The 21,582-nt window shown below is 40.4% G+C and overlaps 1 protein-coding gene and 1 pseudogene across 1 annotated transcript; one reads left to right on the top strand and one right to left on the bottom strand.

Annotated features, from left to right (window-relative positions):
- Positions 1 to 595: 595 nt before the first annotated feature.
- On the bottom strand, positions 596 to 1,605 carry LOC118240478 (annotated as a pseudogene).
- Positions 1,606 to 9,542: 7,937 nt separating this feature from the next.
- Positions 9,543 to 20,789, top strand: acp2 (acid phosphatase 2, lysosomal). The gene is made up of 11 exons (XM_027010481.2): positions 9,543 to 9,701; positions 13,814 to 13,909; positions 14,223 to 14,309; positions 15,042 to 15,194; positions 15,451 to 15,549; positions 15,814 to 15,903; positions 16,606 to 16,738; positions 17,615 to 17,703; positions 17,889 to 17,995; positions 18,155 to 18,333; positions 18,497 to 20,789. The coding sequence occupies exons 1-11, from the start codon at positions 9,621 to 9,623 to the stop codon at positions 18,631 to 18,633; spliced, it is 1,251 nt and encodes a 416-aa protein (XP_026866282.2). The 5' UTR covers positions 9,543 to 9,620; the 3' UTR covers positions 18,634 to 20,789.
- The last annotated feature ends 793 nt before the right edge of the window (positions 20,790 to 21,582 follow it).

Raw genomic sequence — 21,582 nt, 5'->3', positions numbered from 1 at the left:
CACAGGCCTATGGTATGCAGCATATTTTAGTGGATCCTCCAAACCGTAGGGAACTTCAAACTACACAGGGAGTGGTGAACAACTTTATCACTATGCAGGAAAGGAAATGCTGAACATTTTCATCATTTCAACTTCCAAACCTCCTTGTGGGAGATTTCAAAAGAGGTCATGTAGAAACGATTAGTTTACACAGACCCCAGCAGTGATTTTTTGTCTTAGAAAATGCCTTCGTTGTGTGCTGCACTGCAGGACTGGTATGGCCAAAGTGTAACATTTTCGTTTTTGTTCTTTCTCACAATGTAAAGAAATATCCAGGAGACATAAATAGGTCATGCTACTTTTGGCCTTGTTGCAAATTAATGTGCTTTACTGATCAAGACAACTACAGTCCACTTAACAGAATACTTTCTATGCCACCTAAATTGACACAAGGTCATAGGAATAAAACTGACATTTTACGGACGTTCGAATCTCTATAAGACTGACAAAATAAAACAAAATACCTAGCACAAAATAAAAGTGTCCCTATGTTTCCTACATTTAATTTGTGATAAAGGTTTAGAACACATTCAGTTAGATGTAAAAGCTGATACAGCTATTCTGCAGCACTCACCAGACTGAGAGGGCTTCTGATAGCACAGTTCAACCCACCAATTAGCACCATATTGGGCATGAGAGGTCTGGGGAACTCCATAGTGAAGTCGTATCTGAACAGCCATAGAGCTCCAGTGCTCAGGATCTCCTTCATGCTCACAGTCCTCTGCAGGAAGCGGGATGCTACATCCTCAAATGACCAGTAGATAGCCTTACAGATCAGAGGTTCCACCATGCTCACTAACACATTGAGCACACGCTCACTGAAACACATGTGGTCAGAGTTTTTGGTGAAAAAGCGTGGGACATATGAGGAAGGGTCAGGGCATGCTGTGCTTATAGAGTCCATTCCGCATGGTAAGCCACGGAGCATGTAGACCGCAGGGAGAGACAGATTATAGGCCAGGATGGCACCGGTTGGCATAGCAGGGTCGGTCAGTACAGCATCAAAGTTAAACTCTCAGGAAGTCCAGTAGTTCCTGGTTTAATAGCAGCCCTTCACTGGTAGCCTGCTGATAGTGCACAAACTTTTTAAAGCTGCTGATTCTCGAGCTGATTCTCTCCATAAGGGATAAAGTTGTGCTCTGGAGGGCCTCAGTATTACGGGCTTGAAGCTCCTCCAGTAGTTCTGGTCCATAGGGAACTGGAAATCTTTTGGTTATGTAGTGCTTACTGGAGTCCAAACGCATGCTGACCTCTGGCATCACCACCACTACCGTGTGCCCTCTGTGACCCAGCTCCTCTGCCACAGCCTTAAGCCCGGTCCAGTGGCTCCCATCCATTGGCACCACCAACAGCCTGCCAGTCCATGTAGTGGCCGGAGTGCCAGTCCTCTCACTCAGAGCTGGACACAGGAGGACACCAAGCCACAAACACACTGATCTTGCACACATTATTTTTAATTGCTGTGACCAAATATCTTCTTCACCGTCACTGCACACTTCCGAATTCTGCACTTTTGTTTCTTGCTATAAGAACATAAGTTGATATGCGTGGCTGCATTAGTTTAAGTCTTCCTGTGTTCAAACCATTTAAGTGTTACTAAAGTCCAGATTCAGCAGAGAATACAATGCAGTAGATGCAGTGTGGATGATGAGGTTTACCTTAGCAGTGTGGATATGTGAGTGTGACTGAAGTCCACAAAAAACCCCAGAGATAGGACAGAAAGGTGGGTGTATGGGAGGTGATGAAAATGGATCCTCCAAACCGTAGGAGGATTGGTTTGCAGGAAGCTGACACAAAAGTTTACCTATTGTTCACTGCATTCCTCATCAGTCATTGTGCTGCTTTCATGGTCTTCTGGCAAATTTAGCCTTCTGGCTGGCTGATTATTGGAGAGCAGCAAATACACAGGAATATGTCCCTTATGTGTGTGAATGCCATTAATATTTAAAATAATGTTATAAAAGTTACCAAATCAGCTGGAAACGAATTTAGTTTGTTAGCTAACGTTCATACTGTCATCTATGTTAGGTAGCTAGCAAGTAGTTATCCTGAGGTAAATGTGCCTACTGACTAACAAGCTGTTTAACCAACAGCAATCAGAGATTAATTTTATGTGCAAAATATAGGGTCAAGGTTACATACAGTAGATATAGTTCAGTATAGCTATATTATTAAATAAAAGAACTGTCTAACTGCCTAGCTAACAAAACAAAGGTTATACCTAATGTCTTCTCCATGATGAGCTATAAGGGCAGTCCAAAGGGATGAAATCAACTACAGTTCTCAATTTCATAATGATACAAATCAAAATGGGTGTTTCTCAGTTTCTGTGTTTTATGTGTCATAATACGTGGTCACCAAACCCAGAGGCAGAGGTGAGCATACGGAAACAACCCTGACATGCATTAGCACGCTGTGTGCACTCTCCCATGTAGCTGCTAGCTATATCCCATAAACAACACTAATGATAGTGTTAAATTATGCAAGCGCTCAGCTAAAGAGTATTTATGCTGTAATTTTATGACTGGGAAGTAAGACTGGGAAGAAGCCACATTCATGTTGTAGAATCTAGGTGGCTATTGCACAAAGCCCTGCAGGGCCCAGGACATTGCAGTGCTCCTGGTGGAATGACATACAAGTGGAGCTAGCAGAGACTGGCCTACGGACTAGACACAACACAAAGTGGCAGCCTCCGTTCCCATCGCCACTGCAATGACTTCTTCACGATGTCAAGATAAACATTCCTATGTCAGAATATTCTTACTAAATAAATGAATGTAAACTGTAAATGTAAACCACATCATTGCACTGAAACTGTGCTAATAAAGGTAGTTAACGCTCCTTTAATCTTTCTCTGATAAAGGATGCATCTATTTTCTTACGCCTTCAAATTTTAGTGCCACATTTGATACCATAGCCCATAATATTTAACTGGTTAGACTGTAAACATTGGCATTACATTTACATTTACAGCATTTAGCAGAGACTCTTATCCAGAGCAACTTACAAAAGTGCTTTATCATTTTCTCATAGATTACATCCTAGGCAGTACAGTAGGTTAGAGTGTAATATACCAGTGAACTAGAATACTGTTCAGATACAGGGATCAATGCCAATGCCTAGAAGTGCAAAATTCATAAGCTCTATCTCAGACAACGCTAAATGCAATAAACTATAAATACTAGTTTGTTAGTCAACAAAAGAGCAGTCAACATCAGTGTAATGAACAATATCCTACAACAAGTACTAGTGTCAGTTATTCAACATAGGAGAAGAGTCAGTGGTCATTTCAATATTCCACAAATAGATGCCTGCATTTGAAGACTGCAAGGAACTCTGCTGTCTGGATAGCAAGCAGAAGTTTGTTCTACCATCTAGGAGCCAGGACAGAGAATAGTTTCGATGCTTGTCTTCCATGAGACTTGAAGCATGGTATTTCAAGCTGAGCCATACTTGAGATTCAAAGTACTCAAGGTATAGATCGGGCTTTGACCATTGACATCATGTATGGAGGCGCTGGTCCATTTTTAGCTTTGTAGGCAAGCATCAGGGTTTTAAATCTGATGTGGGCAGCTACTGGAAGCCAATGAAGGGAGCGCAGCGTGGAGCAATGTGTGAACTTCAAAAGATCGAAGACCAGTCATGCTGCTGCACTCTGGACAAGTTGTAGAGGTCTGATGGCTCTTAGACTAGCAATTAGTGAGTTGCAGTAGTCTAACTTTGAGTTTACAAGAGACTGCACAAGTACCAGGGGATGTTCCGGGGATGTACAGAAGCTGGGTTTTACTGGGGTTGAGCTTCAAGTGGTGGGCTGTCATCCATTACGCAATGTCAGTCAAGCATGCTGAGATACATCTGAAGACCTGCATGTCGGAGGGTGGAAAAGAAATAAATTATTGGGTGTCATCTGCATAGCAGTGGTAGGAGAATGAGTATACAAAGAGAAGAGAAGAGGATCTAATAGTGAGCTCTGGGGAACACTGGTGGAGAGTCTACATGGTTTGGATGTGGATCCTCTCCATGTTACCTGATAGGACCGTCTCTCCAGATAGGACAGAAACCATTTCCATGCAGATCCAGTCACATCAAGGCTGGAGAGAACAGAGAGCAGAATGTTGTGGTTTACTGCATCAAAGAGAATTAGTATGATTATATCTGAGGGAACAACTTTCTCAGATAAAGCTCTGCTTTACTTCCTGGTTTCTGTTCCATGTGCTTCTTTGTTTTTTTTTTGTTCTGCCCCCTTTTGTGGTGTCCACCTGTTCCTGGTTTGATTCCTTGATAGCCTGTATATTTAAACCTAGTGTTTCCAGGCTATATTGTTAGTTATTATGAAATGTCTGGTCTTGTTGTTGTCTTGTTTTATCCCCAGCCTGCTTGTTGATTATTGTTTCATGTTGCTTGCCTTGTTTTCGGTTTCATTGTTCGACCTGTTTTGATTCCTTCGTCATGTCTGTTATCACTTGTGAATCTGCCTTTCTACGTATTTCGAACCCGGACTGTTCTCATGACCCTCTTTATTGATATGCCCACAATAAAGTTCACTCTGCTCAGTGTTTGGGTTCACCCCTCTCACACACTTCATTACAACTGCCTTTTAGTTTTAATTCAGCAATTAAACACTCTCTCAACTTTTAAATCATTGCTGCAGACTTACTTATTTACTCAAGCTTGTTGGTAACGTCCTGTATATATAGGTGCAGTGCCTGAGGCCCTTGCATGCTGACCACTCGCACATCTATTGTATATGGACTGTTCATGCCTTGTTTATCTTTAAAGATCTAATGGCATCTTTCTGTTTTATTTGCATGTTACTGCAGAGATGAAGCCAACTCTGGACTAGACCTGATCATCGGTGATAAAGCTTCTAAGATGGCGCCAGAAAATGTCCCATTGTCACCAGTAATTGCTGCTGTTGCTGCCATATTCACTCAGCCACTCCATCTACGCCAATGGATGCAGGAACAGCTCACCCACTCTAGACCCACTGGAGTAGCTGAGACTCCCACATCTATACTGAAGTGGCTACTTTGACTAAACATAATATCATAACGCATGGACTTTTTATTAGCTGGGCTGCCTGAGGAGGATGGGTTCTCTCTCGAGTCTCGGTCCTACCATGTTTTTCCCTCAGTTCCAACCAGGGAGATTTTCCTTGCCACTGTCACCCCTGACTTTCTCATTAGGGATCTGGACCAATACATTTGTAAAGCTGCTTTGTGACAATTTGTGTCGTAAAATCATTATATAATACATTTTACTTGGCTTGGCTAGAAACCATGCATGTATTTTCTATTCTGACGTTATGTTCCAAGACAATATTAGCAAATTTTACTATATTTATCAGTTTCCAATCACAAGAGCAGTGCAAAATGGGTTGATGGATCATTTTTAAAATACTGACTAGTGTTTTTTGACTGGATGTTTAGTTTGACAGATTTATTTATTTATTTGTGGCCAAATCAGAGATTTTATAGGGGAGGGTCTCTGGTCAGATGCTGCTTTTTTAGGAAGGAAAAAACAAAACAAAACGCATATACAAAATAAATAGATAACAAAATATGTCACCTGGGCCAAAATAAGGCACACTCAGTAATATGATCATAAAGCTTTTGAGTTTCTGTTTAAAAAAAAAAAAAGAAATTGGTGATGTTAAAGAATTTATACTTGTGTATAAAATCTCTAGCCAGAAAATTAACATTATTAGGCATAAAGTACTTTTTGGTTACTGCAATTCTAATTATACACAGGAATATCCTGTGCCAAAACATTTCACATAGGGCCCAGACCACTCACTTTATACTAGGAATCACAACATTGAAAGATCTTCACAGGAGTCATAGGTAGGTGCGTCCTGTCATCTGAGGTTCTGTGAATTAAGCCCACAGAAACTCCAGAGGTCTCAACAGTGGTTGTGGATGAGAAGAGCACAGGCTAGTGTAAAATAGTCTATGCTCTTCTCATCCAAACCCACTGACAATTTCAGCTTACATCCGATACCTCCTTCACAGCTACCCTTATTTTACAGCCTCTAAAACTAAATTCCACAAGCAAGGATGTGGCCAATTTAGCTACAAATCCCCTAAAATCCATCGCTACTGGCTTTATATATGCCTGCCACTCACATTCTCTCACCTCAGCCACCAAGTCTGCATAGTTTAGCTTTTAAAAAGCGTTCAAAACAACTACATCTTCAAATGCAACTGTTAACTCTATAAAATAAACAATTTTACTTTTAGAGTACAACACCATATCTGGCCTTAATGTAGTTAAAGCAATACATTTTGGAACCTGAAGATTTTTACTTGCATCTGCTACCAATTTCAAGCCTCTTGCCTCAACACTGTAAAAAAGGGTTAGGGTTAGACGCCAACTTAAAATATTAACTGATTTCATTGCCCTTTTTAAGTTCGTACAACTTTAAGGCCGATTTGTTCCTCACAATTACAAATTTAACTTGGCATAACTCTTAAAAGGATATCTAAACTTAAATTTCTAAGTCTTGAATTTTTGTCAGATCAGTAATAATAATCGAATATTTTAGGTTGGCATAACTTGATATATCAAGTAAAGGTAACTCTAAATTTCATGGTAAACTTGGCAACTAAAAAGTGCTTTGAAATTTGTAACCAAAACATTTTTAGATTTGTTTCTTGTACAGGGCAACACTAGTAAACTGAACTGTGTTAATTTAAAACTGCTAAAATGAAGCCACATCAATATATTTAAATATATACTAACAGCACAATCAGTTAAAGTCTACACTTTTTCAAAACACATTATTAAACAGGCAGTTTCCTCCTGAGACAGCTACACCAAAAAATATACAGTGAATGTACTTGATTTCAAATGTACACCTAATTTTCTCATTAACAAAATATTACTTGGCAGAACTGTTATTGCAACATTACAGAGGTGTGTCAGTTAGTGAAGGTGATATCCAATGCTGTAGTATGCCCTGGTCCAATGCGGCACAGTGATATAATGTACAGCCAGTTATCTTCGCTGAACTGCTAGATGTCCAAGTGGTGCCCACAAAACAATGTGGGGTTTATAGATAATTGCACCACATTCGAGGGCAAGCCTGGCCTTTTAGGGCAGAATGTTAATGTCATAGTTAATCTATGACAAACCAGAGCAGAGGCCAGGCAGCAGACAAAGAGGCTAAACCAACCGTCTGCTGGTCACTATGTGATGTCACCCGAGGTTCATCACTGTGACACTGCGTCTGTTCCCTGAGCTAAGCAGAAATACAGAAAACAAACAAAAACATGTCTTAATAATCTAATTAGTAGTAAAATAACTGGTTCACAGAACACTGCCTGCACCTTTCATCTAAAGATGGGTTTACTAAATGTTAGATCCCTAACATCTAAAGTGCTGATAAATGAAATCCTAACAGAACATAGATTTAATGTAATTTATCTAACAGAAACCTGGATCATGCCACTTAAATGAGGTGTGTCCTTCTGGCTACAGCTATGTACACTGCCCTTGTCTAACTGGCCATGGAGGCAGCATTGCAATTATTTATACCGACACATTAGGCATAAACCAGAAAATGGTTATGATTTCACGTCCTTTGAAATTATTTTTACTAGCATAAATGATGTAGCCAGTGATAAGAAGCCCACCCAGCCTCTGCCACTACAGGCCACCAGGACCCTATTCAGAATTTATTAACGAGTTTGCAGATTTCCTCTCTAATCTAGTCACTGTAGTAGAAAGATCCATTATTGTTGGTGAATTCAATATTCACTTTGCCCAAGACCCTGAGATTGGCCTTTAGTTCTATATTAGTATCAATTGGTTTCAATGTATAAGAGAACCCACCCACTCTGGTGGACATACGCTTGATTTAGTACTGAAATATGGTATAGACATAGAGAACATAGTTATACTACCCCAGTCTGATGCCATCTCAGATCATTCCCTCATTTCATTTGAACTACATATGAGCCACTACAGAGTAACATCGCCTCGCTACCACACCAGATGCACGATCACGTCAGCCACTGCATCTAGATTTATTGTGAATCTCCCAGACTTATCATTTTTGACTAGGATACCCTCAAACCCCACAGAACTTGATCAAATGACTGTATGCTTAGAATCAGTATTCTGCTGCATGACTTTGCTACACTTAGGGGCAAAAAAATAGTACCTTGGTATAACAATCACATTCGCAATTTAAAACAAAACACTCGAAAAATAGAAGATAAATGACACCACTCTAAACTTGTAGTCTTCCAGCTTGCATAAAAGGAGATCCTTCTCAAGTATAGAAAGGCCTTTATTACCACTCGAACAGCTCATCTCTCAACCCTTAAAGAAAATAACAAAAATAATCCCAGATTTCTATTTAGTACAATTGCACATCAACCTAGGAATAAAACTGACACCAATGCTCAAATTACAATATCATATAGTAGCAACGAGGTCATTAATTTCTTCAATGAGAAAACTAAGCACATTAGAGATAACATTCAGTGTGTTAGCATGACACTGGGCAGCTACGTAAGAGATCAGAACAACCAAGCCAAAAAAGACTATAGATTTCTTTACACCTACCCAAGAGCCAGAACTTAACATCTCTGATCTCACACTCAAAATCCTCCACTTGCTTACTAGATTCACTGCCCACACACACTTTCTTAAGGAAATCATACCTGAAGTAATTGAACCTTTACTAAATGTAATAAATCCCTCCTTGAACATTGGCCAAACTCAAACCTTCCATTTATTTCCAAGATCCTAGAAAAGGCTGTAGCTCAGTAGCTAAGATCATACTTTAATCAAAACCAGATACATTAAGTCTTTCAGTCAGGGTTTAGGCCTCATCATATTACACAGATAGCACTGACTAAAATAGTTAATGACCTGCTTTTTTTTCTGACCAGGTTTATGTCTTGCTTTATCTGAGTGCATCATTTCATACTATAGACCACAGCATTTTAATAGATAGACTAGAAAATGTTGGTGGGGAAATAGCACTTTCCTGGTTTAAATCTTATCTTGCTGGTCGCTACCAGTTTGTTAACATACATGGAGACTTCTTAGCGTACAAGGTTAGCTATGCTGTCCCACAAGGATCTGTTCTAGGTCCTGCTTTTTTTTTCTTTATATATGCCACCTATAGGTGTTTCTATAGGTGTTTATAGATGTTTTCTCTGCTTGATGTATACCAATAATTTGACCCTTCTTTGACCCAAGTTCTCCTTTTTGAATTATACAAACGAAAATAGTTTTCCATTCTCTGGCACCTTTACGATGATTGGCATAGTGACTTTCAGTAAATTCCGTCATATTTGTGTCTCGTTTGTTTTGAATTTTACATTTAAATTCCTGCTTTATATGCATTATTATGGTGAAAGCATAAAAGTGGAATAATAGTTTGACACACATACACAATATCTTGACATATTATCTTTTATAATACTCGCAACGTATCTCAGTCCTTCAGGTGACGCTGCGACCCCTCTATATGAACGCTAGGCGCCTTCGGTTGGCAGGTATTTGCGCTAGCTGCGCTAATTTAGCTGTCTTTGTAGTCGTAGCAAGTTTTCGTCGTGTCCTGAAGCATGGGTTCGTATTTGTTGATCATGTCATTGTGTGTCTTCGGATGCTCATTTGGAGAAAGTAAGCTCAAATTTGTCACACTGGTGAGTATGATCTTGCAGACAATTCTGTCTATCTTTGTGTCAGTTTTATTCTGATACAGCTTTACGCAACGCTAACATTAGCAAAGTTAGCTAACCTAACCTAGCTAGCGTTAATTATCTGGTTCACTAATCTCTTGAACTAGCCAATAAGTATAAATGAAAGTAAAAATATTTTTACCAGCTACAGATATTCAGCGTTTTATAACGTTAACTGAAATGATGCAAAGATGGGGCGAGTGAATAAAGTTTTAACGTTATAACTAGCTAGCTAGAGTTGGTTAATAACATAAAATTATCTAAAAACTAGCTGCTGAGAGTTAGGATCTTTGGTTATGCACTTTAGGTTTTTTTTTTCTCGTCTCGTCATTAATCTAGTTAACTCTAGCTAGCTATTTCTCTTCTAGCTATGTTAATCTGCTGATCTGACAGTTCTTTGTCTGTAATAAGATACTTGAAAATGATTACTCCAGCAACCTAGCTAGTTATTGTTGTACTCGGCAATAAAAAGTGCTGCTTCGAGACATGCATGAGATCCCAAAATGATGATGATGATGATTATTATTATTAGTAGTAGTATTAGTATTATTCCAGCCACAGGAATAACGACGATGCTCACTAAACATGCACAATTTGGCAGGCAAGCCGGTGTGTAAACGGAGTAAGAGTGAGCTAGCTAGCAGCTGTTTGTTGGATGGATGTTTCTCAGTTGTCCAAATACGTCCAGTCCCTCCAGGATCTGTTTCAGGAATTTGGTCTTGAGTCTTTGTAAACCTTGTAGTCGAAGACCACACTTTTGTTATGAGTATATAATGGCTTTATTTGGAAAAAAAAAAAAAATTTCAGTAAAAGGACTTGTAATTATAAGTGTGAGTGGCTTTGCTTGTGTGAACGTTCAAGACCGTATCAGCTAACCAGTGTCTCGGACATGCAGTTTAAAATGGAACATGGGCCAATATCAAGTCAGCTGAAAAAAGGATACGATGTTGCACATGTATACAGTCATGCTGTTCCCTGCACATTTTGTGTATGGAGTTGAGAGACATAGACCATGGCAGAAAGTTGCATTTGCTAACCAAATTGTCTGTAAAAGAATGGGCTGTCTACAATTTATAAACCGTATTTATCATTTCGGTTGTAAGACAGTTGGGTGTTTTTTTGTTTTTTTTTCTTGGTTTTTTTTTTGTGTATGGGGGGGGGGGTGCATGGGGATGCAATTAATTACATAATTATTGTCCATCTAGTTTGATTATACTATACCTGTGATATCCCTACAGAATCTAAACTAGGATATATAGAATTAAAAAATGAAGTTTAGTTCAAAGGTTGATCTTCAAGTTCAAGAGGTTTTATTGTCATTTCAGCTATATAGAAGTACACAACAAAAACGAGACAATGTTCCTCCAGGACCATAGTGCAATATAAAAACAACAGTGCAACAGACAACATGCTACACAAGTGCAAACAGTCCAATATAGTGCAAAATGTCATTAAATAAACATTAAATAAACAATAATAAATACAGGACAGGACAAATACAAAATGAGTAGACAGTGCAACACAGTACTGGGCATATGTAAAGCGAGTTATACATAGCAATCAGTGACATGCTACCCTGAACATAGCAGTCACCGGTAGCAGCCAGAACAGTTGAGAGTACAGTGCTGGTTTAGTACAGTACTCCAGCAGCAAGTAGGATAATGTGCAAGACTGCAACAGGAGTGCATATTTTATTTGTGTGAGGCTTGACTTCAGCACTAGTCCGATGCAAAACAACGTGTGAGTGTGTGTATAGATATGTATTTTGTGTGTGTGTGTGTGTGTGTGTGTGAGTGTGAGACTGTTTATGGAAGTGCCCATTTTGGAATCTGAATTGGAGTTAGCCAGAGTTCAGGAGTCTAATGGCTTCCGGGAAGAAGCTGTTGCACTGTCTGGAGGTGCAGGACTGGATGCTGCGGTACCTTCTTCCATATGGCAAAAGGGTGAACAGTTCATGTGAGGGGTGTGCGAGGTCTTTCACAATGTTGGTGGCTTTCCGGATGCAGCATGTTATGTAGATGTTTGTGATGGAGGGAAGAGAGACCCCAATGATCTTCTCAGCTGTTCTCACTATTCTTTGGAGGGTCTTGCGGTCAAAGGCGGTGCAGTTCCCAAACCAGGTAATGATGCAGCTGCTCAGGATGCTCTCTACAGTACCTCTGTAGAAGGTAGTGAGGATGGGTGATGGGAGATGGGCTTCCCTCAGCTTCCGAAGGAAGTAAAGACGTTGCTTGGCTCTCTTGGTGATGGAACTGGTGTTCAGGGTCCAGGTGAGGTTCTCCGCTATGTGAACACCAAGGAACTTGATGTTCTTGATGATCTCCACTGAGGAGCCATCGATGGCAAGCGCGCCGTGATCTCGCCTTGCTCTCCTGAAGTCAACAACCATTTCTTTTGTCTTGTCAACATTCAGATACAGGTTGTTGACCTTACACCAGCTCACCAGTTCTTGCACCTCCTCTCTGTATGCTGACTCGTTGTCTTTGTTGATGAGACCCACCATGGTCGTGTCATCAGCGAACTTGATGTGATTCGAACTGTGCATTGCTGCACAGTCATGAGTCAGCAGTGTGAACAGCAGAGGGCTGAGTACGCTGCCCTGGGGAGCACCAGTACTCAGTGTGGTGGTGTTGGAAGTGCTGCTCCAAATCCGGACAAACTGAGCTCTACCAGTCAAGAAATCCAGGGTCCAGTTGCAGAGGGAGGTGTTCAAGCCCAGTAAGCTCAACTTTCCAATCAGATGCTGAGGAACAATGGTGTTGAATGCTGAACTGAAGTCTATGAACAGCATTCTTACGTAGGTGCCCTTTTTTTCCACATGTGTGAGTGCCAGATGAAGTGTGGTAGAGATGGCATCATCTGTAGAGTGGTTGGGGCGGTACGCGAACTGCAGGGGGTCCAGAGAAGGGGGAAGCTGGGTCTTGATGTGTCTCATGATGAGTCTCTCAAAGCACTTCATGATGATGGATGTGAGTGCGATGGGACGGTAGTCGTTGAGACACGACACCGTGGGCTTCTTAGGCACGGGGACGATGGTGGTGGTCTTGAAGCATGTTGGGACCACGGTGCAGCTCAGAGAGATATTGAAGATGTCTGTCAGGACATCTGCAAGCTGGTCAGCACATTCTCTGAGCACACGACCCGGGATGTTGTCTGGTCCAGCAGCTTTCCGTGGGTTAACTCCACACAGAGTACGCCTCACATCAGCTTCCGTCAGGCACAGCACCTGGTCATTTTGTGGAGGGATGGACATTTCTGCTGCAACGTTGTTCTGTGCTTCAAACCGTGCATAGAAGTCATTCAGTGCATCTGGGAGGATGGCATCACTGTCACAGGAAGGTGATGTTTACCTGTAGTTAGTAATGGCCTGAATGCCCTCCCACATGCGCCGTGTGTCACCAGTGTCTTTGAAGTGTCCATGAATCCTCTGTGCATGTGCACACTTTGCTTCCCTGATCGCACGTGACAGTTTGGCTCTTGGCTCACCAGTTACTTGTTACACTGTTACACCACTAAATCTGAAGGCAAGGTTATTTATATGGCACTATTCATACACAGTGGAAACTGAAAATGATGAATAGTATGCTAAAATTGGATGTAGCATTTAGTTTTGCTAGCTATCATATCTGGACAGTTCTATCCAGCCGCACTGCCTTTAAAATAGTGAATTTTGAGCGAAGAAGGCTCCACTCCACTTTCAGTTATTTTATAAGGGATCTGACCCCCTTTACACAATTTGGAATCCAAGCTGTGATCTTTTGACAAGTAGTGGAGAGAAGGAGCTTCATTTAGTCGAAGATCTACAAAAACTAAACTTTCTTGTCGTTGCTGAATGTCTGGTGTCTGATCTTTTAGATTCCTGTTTTTCAAATGGGCTTTGGTTTGCATTATTCATTAAAGGAGGTTGATGTCACATACTGCACTAACATATTTCCATATTTGGATGCAATTTCTAGATCAACAGCTAGAAGGCTATTCATAATATTAGTGGGCATAATGGTGGTTATAGATCATGTGAAAAAATATTCTGTTTATTAAGCTCTCTGTCTTTCAAAAACTTTGTCCTTGTGTTTTAGTTGTATCGCCATGGAGATCGGTCTCCAATCAAAGCTTACCCCACTGACCCATACCAGGAAAGTGCTTGGCCACAAGGATTTGGACAGCTTTCTCAGGTACAGCTGAAACACACACACACACACACACACACACACACGGTTAATTTAGTTCTGTAAACTGTAGTTCCTGTATTAGTCATACTGACTTTACTCAGGTTTTATTTCTGGTAATAATACTACCTCAGTATCTTCAAAATGATCCCTTTTTCCATTTTGTTTCACTTTGGAACAGCAACAAAACAACATTAAAAGTTGGTATACATTTAATGGCTATTATCAGAATGAGTTGTTTCTCTCTCTATAAAACACTGTACAACTATAGGCTGTCACTCACTGATCTGGGCATGTGTTGTCTTGTGTGTGTCTACAGGAAGGAATGCAGCAGCACTTTGAGCTTGGGCAGTTTCTGCGAAAACGCTACACAGGGTTCCTGTCCGAGTTGTATATGCGTTATGAGGTCTGTGGTTATCAGTAAACTGCACCAAGTTGAAGTGAAGCACCAAGCTAGACCCTGACAATATACTGATTGGCTTCTGATTGTAATGGGTCCAGCATTCTAAATACACTGTGGTTTGGTGTATGACTGGCACGTTTTTGGAAAGAATTATTAAGGCTCTTATAGGAGCACATGAGTGGTAATTCATTCAGTGGGCTTCAAGTTTTCTTTCAGCTCAGAGTATAAAACACCATTTTGGGCTTCCAAGTCATGCATTGCAACAAGAAGTTTTAGAATGTTGTACTGTATGTATGTATTTGTATTGCCTTTTTGCCTAGAGTATCAATAAATATGCATTATATCACAGTTAAAGATGTACCTTTACTGTTCAAGATGTTCATTCAGGTTTTCTTTGACTTCATGATCACCATGCATTTGTTCTACATTTGTTTAGTGTCCTGTTTGGCAACGTCTTGCCAGATATTCCGCTTGTCCACAGCTAGTGACTCATCTCTCTTTGCTGACTTTTGACAAACATGCCCTCTGCATAAGCATGATGTACTGTGTAAGCAATTTAGCAGACTGCAAATCTTCCATGTGGAAGTGACAGGAGAGACCTGGGAATTAAAAAAACCCAAAAAACACCACCATGTCATTTTTAGGCCCTGTGTATATTAGCCGGAGCCCTACTGTGTGCTGTCTTAATCCTCGTCTCAGTGTAGTTTTGTGTCTGCGGTCCCTTCCATCCCCCAGATTGCTGTGCGCAGCACAGACTACGACCGCACGCTGATGAGTGCTGAGGCGAATCTGGCCGGCCTCTACCCACCCAACAGCTCGCAGGCCTTTCACCCAGGCTTGAAATGGCAACCCATCCCTGTTCACACGGTCCCACAGAGCCTGGAGAGGGTACGATTAATGTAGCTGCTCCTTTTTGTCCGCTTTACCACAGCACTGAACACCAAACGCCTAAGTAATAACCCAGAATTCTCCCAACAGTGCCTGAAAGCTAGATTGATTCAAGACAGTGAGTTTGATATATTTTGGAGAGCTTGCATTAAGTGAATAAATTGAGTGTTTACGTTTAAAGCCAGGAGGATGGTTAAGTAGTGGTACTAAAAGTTATTGATTCAGTCTCAAGTCTTGCACGTGTGTCTCCACCCAGTTGCTGTCTTTTCCCCTGCCGAACTGCCCACGCTATCAGCAACTCATGAACATGACGGAGAAGACCAAAATCTTCTTAAATGTCACAAGGACATACGAAGTGAGTTTCCCTTCACAGCCATCACCTACTCCCATTGACACACCACCCCACCATCTGCCTCAACCAGCTGCCATTGACACCACCCCACCATTTGTGATGACCACTTCCATCTGCCTTGCACATCACTAATTCTCCATAATCACCTGCCTTAAACAGCTGCCTTTCTTTATGATGACCTGTTTAAAGCAGATGTGAATGTGTATGAATGGTAGGTGGAGATGGATGCGGTGACTGATGGTCAATGCTCTGCTCCGTAATGTGCAGGATTTTATGAACATGGTACGCAAAAACACGGGGCTGGACACAGTTTCCATCGAGACGGTGTGGAGAATCTACGATACCCTTTTCTGCGAGGTGAATCGATCCGGAGGCTCTTCCTGTAAACTACTGCAGTGTAGTAGCCCCCTTGATCTTGTGTGTTTAAAAAAAAAAAAAAAAAAACTTTTATTGTAATAGTGACTGTTACAGTAATGACTATTAGACTGACTGCCACGTCAATCTGTACCCAGATCAGTTCAGTGCCATATCAGCCATTACCTAGATCGGTTTAGTACCTTGAGCCTGTACCCTATTTGCAGCCAACTCTTCGCACTTTTATAATTCTTTGTTTGTACTTAGATTACAGTAATTACAGGAAGGGAAGAATCATTTGATACTACCATTGATCTAAGTATTTTGCTGTAAGCTTGGGAAAATGTGTGGTCATATGTGACTCAGATTATTTAGGCTAAGAGAAGGACATACTCACCCAATTGGAGGGTAGGAGCAGAAGTGTGTCTCTCCACATATGAGAGTCCCATAACTAGGTAGTTGACGGACTCGTGACCGACAGAACACGACACGACATGTATATCAGCATATGTTAATATGATTTAAGATATTTAGTAAAGGTTTTATTTGTGTGTATGTATGTATGTATGTATGTATGTATGTATGTATGTATAATACATGTATATGAATACGAATTAGTATTCATCTCCTTCTCTCAAAACTTGTAACCATTTCATATCCTATTGTACCATAATATAGCTTCACTCCCTCTTTCCTTCCTTCTAGGGGAAGCATGGAATGGTCCATCCACCCTGGGTGACTCCAGAGGTTATGAAGACACTATCACTGTTGAAGAACTTCTGCTTTCAGATGATGTTTGGCATCTATAAGCGAGAGGAAAAGTGCCGGCTTCAGGGAGGTCAGCATTTTCATAATCCAACTGTTTGCTACGTTTAAACAAATACTTCCCACTGAACCCTTAATAAGGTTCATTTACACACCATCAATCCTTTGCCTATCAGGACAAGATATGGAAATATGTAGACTGACTGATGGGGACAAAGAGGCAACTTTACTATTTTCTCCCTCCATTCAGATATAAAGTTTAAAGTACAATTTATTTTATGAATCCACAAATAGTCTTATCCTTTCGGTATATAAAAAAAAAATACAGAAATGTGAGTTGTAAGACTAAAAATTCAAGTAACTAAGCATGTAGAATTTCTGAGCACTGCCTGCTGTTTTAAGGTGTAGTTGAAAGAGATGCAGAGGTGGCTCAGACTAGCAACAAAAGGGTAGCCATTTAAAAAAATATATTATGTTGCCTTCATGATTGACATGTTGTTTTAATATCGACACTTGCTTACTAGGATTTAGAATCGGTATTCTCCCTGCACACCTGATCTTGGTCTTGACCTTGTGTAAGGGACGAGCTCATCAGCTCTCCATGAAGGGAGTGTGTAAAAATAAATGGGGGTGAAAAATGGAACACATTTTCCATGATACAGTTTGCATTATGACATACCATATAAAATCATAGTATGTTATGTGTGCATAATGTAAGCACAGTAATTCAGTATGCGTGTACAGTAATATAGTATGGTATGAATGTGTACAGTAGTTGTTACATTATGGAATTATGGCGTTGTTTGGAATTCAGATATATATGATTGTCACTTTGGATAAAAGTATCAGCCAAATGCCATACATATGTCCATATGGAATGCAGAGTAAATGCATCTGTCAACCTCCTGCCCTCTCTGCTGCCTGGATTATGGGTCTTTCTCTCTCTCAGGTCTCTTGCTGGATCAGATCATTAAAAATTTTACAGTGGCTGCAGCTCTGAACTCCACCGAGAAGTTGAAGATGATTATGTATTCAGCGGTGAGTCAGTGCCAGCATCATGCATGGTTCCATAATCCACCATCGTCTTTGGGTTTACTGAGGTATTAGAAAGATAAGAATTGCAGCGCAATCGGCCAGCTTTGTATTAGTTGTGGCTCAACAGGACTGAATTGGCAGTATGTTTTGCAAGAGCATTGTGAGCTTGGGTGTTATTTGTTTTTCAGCATGACACGACCATTGTAGCCCTGCAGGAAGCGCTCGCCGTCTTTAATGGTCTGCAGCCGCCGTACGCCTCCTGCCACATCTTCGAACTGCACCAGGATGATAACATGTAAGGCAGCGCTGCTCACTTGCTGACACATACACACGCGTTACTGCTCTCCGCAATGTTACTTTCTCTACTACTGACTCAGTACTGACTTACTACTGTTTTATTCCATGTGTATTCAGGACACAATCTCTCACTCACCTCTTTCTCTTCTTCTTTCAGGTCATTTGCAGTCGAGATGTACTATCGAAATGACAGCTCTGTAGCTGAGCCATACCCCATATCTTTACCCGGCTGTACCCAACGCTGTCCCCTACAGGACTTCATTCGACTCACAAGCTCAGTCATTCCAAAAAACTGGATGAAGGAGTGCCAGATAACTGCATCATTCAGTGACAAAGGTATCAGCATGAAATGAATCGCACACACAAATGTAGTGTCACGCACTTCGGTATTTTCCACTACCACACTGATCACCTGACACCTAAAGCTGAAGCATGTTTGTGCAAGAGATCATGTTTCTTAGCTCTGTGTGGGCGTATGTATTTGTCTGTTTGTGTGTAGATGTTGTCATCGGACTAGCTGTTTGTGGCTCCGTGCTGCTGCTTCTCGTCGTGCTGTTGTTAATCGTACTGTGCCGTCAGAGTGAGCCAGCGGTCGGCTACACCCATGTCAGTAACCATAGCGACGACCACTCCTGACACTTGTACCAGCCCCTCTGCAAAGGGGAGTCATGGGAATGTGAGGAAGACCTGAGGGAGACCAGCCTCAGAGCTCAACACACCAGCGGCTGCTTGCCAAGTCAGATTTGAGCACCTTTTTTGGTCCAGAACTTTAAATTAATTTTTGCTGTGAGTTGTGGGACATTGATTTTATATAGTAGTTCTGATCTAGAGAGATTACTTTCCATTAATGTGACGGACATTCAGTCCGTTTACACACCTCCGAGACAGGATCAAAAAGAGAACTGTGGTTTTAATGGAGAACCTCAGAATAATTGTGACTTGGTGAAAATGACCACCACTGGCCTGTAATCCTGTTCTGTTTTTGTCTGCCTGTCTGACCTAAAGTCTTTTCTCCAGCAGAAAACCTTATTTTGTCTTTACTCCTCCGTGTGCCTGATGAGCAGTGATGACTTTTCTAGTGTCCTGGTTTTCTGATGCTGAGAAGGTACTCGTCTCAAAGGTCCAATGAAACTGCTATTTTTGTATCAACGTCAAAGAGTTCCTACACATTTTCCATTTAAAAATTCCAGACTTCCAGAAAAATTCCATAATTTTTAGACTGCTCTGTAGATTTTTCAAACCATGTTTGAAATGAGTACAAAGGGCTAGATGTTTATTATTAAATAAATGGTTTTAAAATCCAACTGTTATGTATCTTGCATTCTGACGAGGTATGCTATTAAACTGCCAAGTAATTACCAGAAGATTCTAGCTGTAGCCCAGGATGTCAATTGGCACCAAACCCAAACAAGTTCAGTGTACAGCATTTTATTCTTGCTGCAATGCTAAAACAGTGCAATATTATTCAGTTTTTGACATGTACATTTAAATAACTACACCTTCAATCCCTACAGTAACAAGTGATGTTCATGTAGTTCATCAGGGAATTAGAAAAGAGGAATTAAATTCCGCTGGCTTTGCTTCATTGGTTGTTTAAATGAAGTAAAAACAACCCTTGTAAATGATTTTACTTTATTAGTAATCATGAATTAAAGTAATTAATTTGGATTATTTAAAATATTGTTTAATATAATTTAACACAATTTCCACACCTGCACAGTCTTGCTTATTCACTGTGTCCATCTGATTATTCTTAAACATTTACTACATAAGTCAAATGGTGTGTGTATGTGTGTATGTGTGTGTGTGTGTGTGTGTGTGTGTGTGTGTGTGTGTGTGTGTGTTTTAAAAAAAAAAAAAAATCCAAAATGTGTATGCAATTAAACGATATTGCCACATTCTCTTTCAAACTAATTTGGTTGCTGATGTCTGTGTTTTGTAAGTTCTGTGGCAGAGCTGTCTGTAGGCTGTGACATACAGGAGCTCTGTGTAAGAGTGTGTTCAGTCACATGCCATTTGCTTTGCTTTCAATAACCTCATGCTTGCTTTGGTCAGCAGTCTTTCACAATGCGATAAACATTGGCTGCACTGGCTGACTGCTCCAAATGCCATGAAAAAATCCTCTGCTCATTTATTTATTTAATTTTATGTTTTAAAAAATGGGACATTTGTTATGCAAACTTTTTTTAGTGCCTCATGTTTTTCATATTTATCCAGGCATAGAAATGAATACATTCACATTCCATACTATGTAGGAACTCTGTCAAATGAGATGTATGAGCCTGTTCTGTTTGTTGTGTGGTGCTGACACATTAGATCAAATGTCACAATGACCACATTCATTGTGCTTTTTGCTCCTACTCTTTGTTGACTCTGTTTGGCTCAGGCAGAAATGTTCCTAATAAACATGTAATCTTCAAATGGTTACCTGTTTATTAGGAATGATTTACTCTAGATATTAGTTACAACATCCATGTGGTGCAATTCCATATGCGGAATTCAGGTTATAAGAGGGTTGGGGGCAGGAACTGTTGCAATATTTCCAGTTAAACATTTGCAGCTGAACTCTGTATAGGGAACTGTATATTTAGTACATAATGCAAGCTTTTGGTTATAGCCACCATATGCTTTGTTTATGATCTATGTTCTGCAATGCTTAGCTCTGCCCCCTGCAGGGCTAGAGTGAACACTATGAACCATCTTTGTTTACATCTAATCTTTCGTGCTTCACATCAGTGTATATTAATATATAAATCATAATTGATTACAGAATAAAAATGGTTTCATTTGTAGATTCCTGTATGGATGATCAAACGATTATCGAGCGTTTGGTTTGCTGACACCAGTAGCTTCTTTTACTGAATCTGAAGCTGGGTTCCCTCTGATCCTCCCAAGGTTTCTTCCTTAAACCTGCCAAGGAAGTTTTTTTCTTGCCAGTGTTATTAGGGATCTGGAGTAATACATTTGTAAAGCTGCTTTGTGACAGCGTGGGTTGTAGAAAGTGTATAAATAAATTTGATTTGACATGTCAGACACATGTACTGTAATGTTACAGTAATCATGCATTTGATAGAAGCTGTATGAGCAAATGTTTGAATGTATAATGCAACCATCTGGTTTAGCTAGAATCAAAGTAATAAACTGCATATGAAACTAGTTTTTAATCAAATAGGATTATTTTAATCACACATTCAAATGTATCAGCTTAGTAAACACAACACTTATGAAGGCCAAAGCACACTTTTTACCAATACTGACCAGTGGGGGTCAGTTTAAATAGTCCAGTTGATGACAGAAACATGTTTTAATGTGGTACCAGAAGGAAAAAGACTCACACACACATTAAGATGACATATGAAGATTCTCCATTATCTTCCAGATTTGGTCTGTGTCTAGAAAACTGCCCCAGACTGTTGGACAAGTGGGAATTAACTCTCTAACAATGACTGGAATGTTGTCATGCTGCAAAATGCAGCAGAATCATACATGAAATATTCAATTTGTTCCAGTGACTGTCCCCCTTCGAGGATGTACCAGTAAGAAAAGCAAGCGTTGGCACAAAAGGTTGGTTAAAAAAGTCCAGAC

This window comes from Electrophorus electricus, chromosome 21, assembly GCF_013358815.1.
Source record: "Electrophorus electricus isolate fEleEle1 chromosome 21, fEleEle1.pri, whole genome shotgun sequence".
Lineage (NCBI taxonomy): Eukaryota > Metazoa > Chordata > Actinopteri > Gymnotiformes > Gymnotidae > Electrophorus > Electrophorus electricus.
Note: the sequence above shows the minus strand (reverse complement) of the source record. Positions and strands in the feature narration are given on the sequence as shown.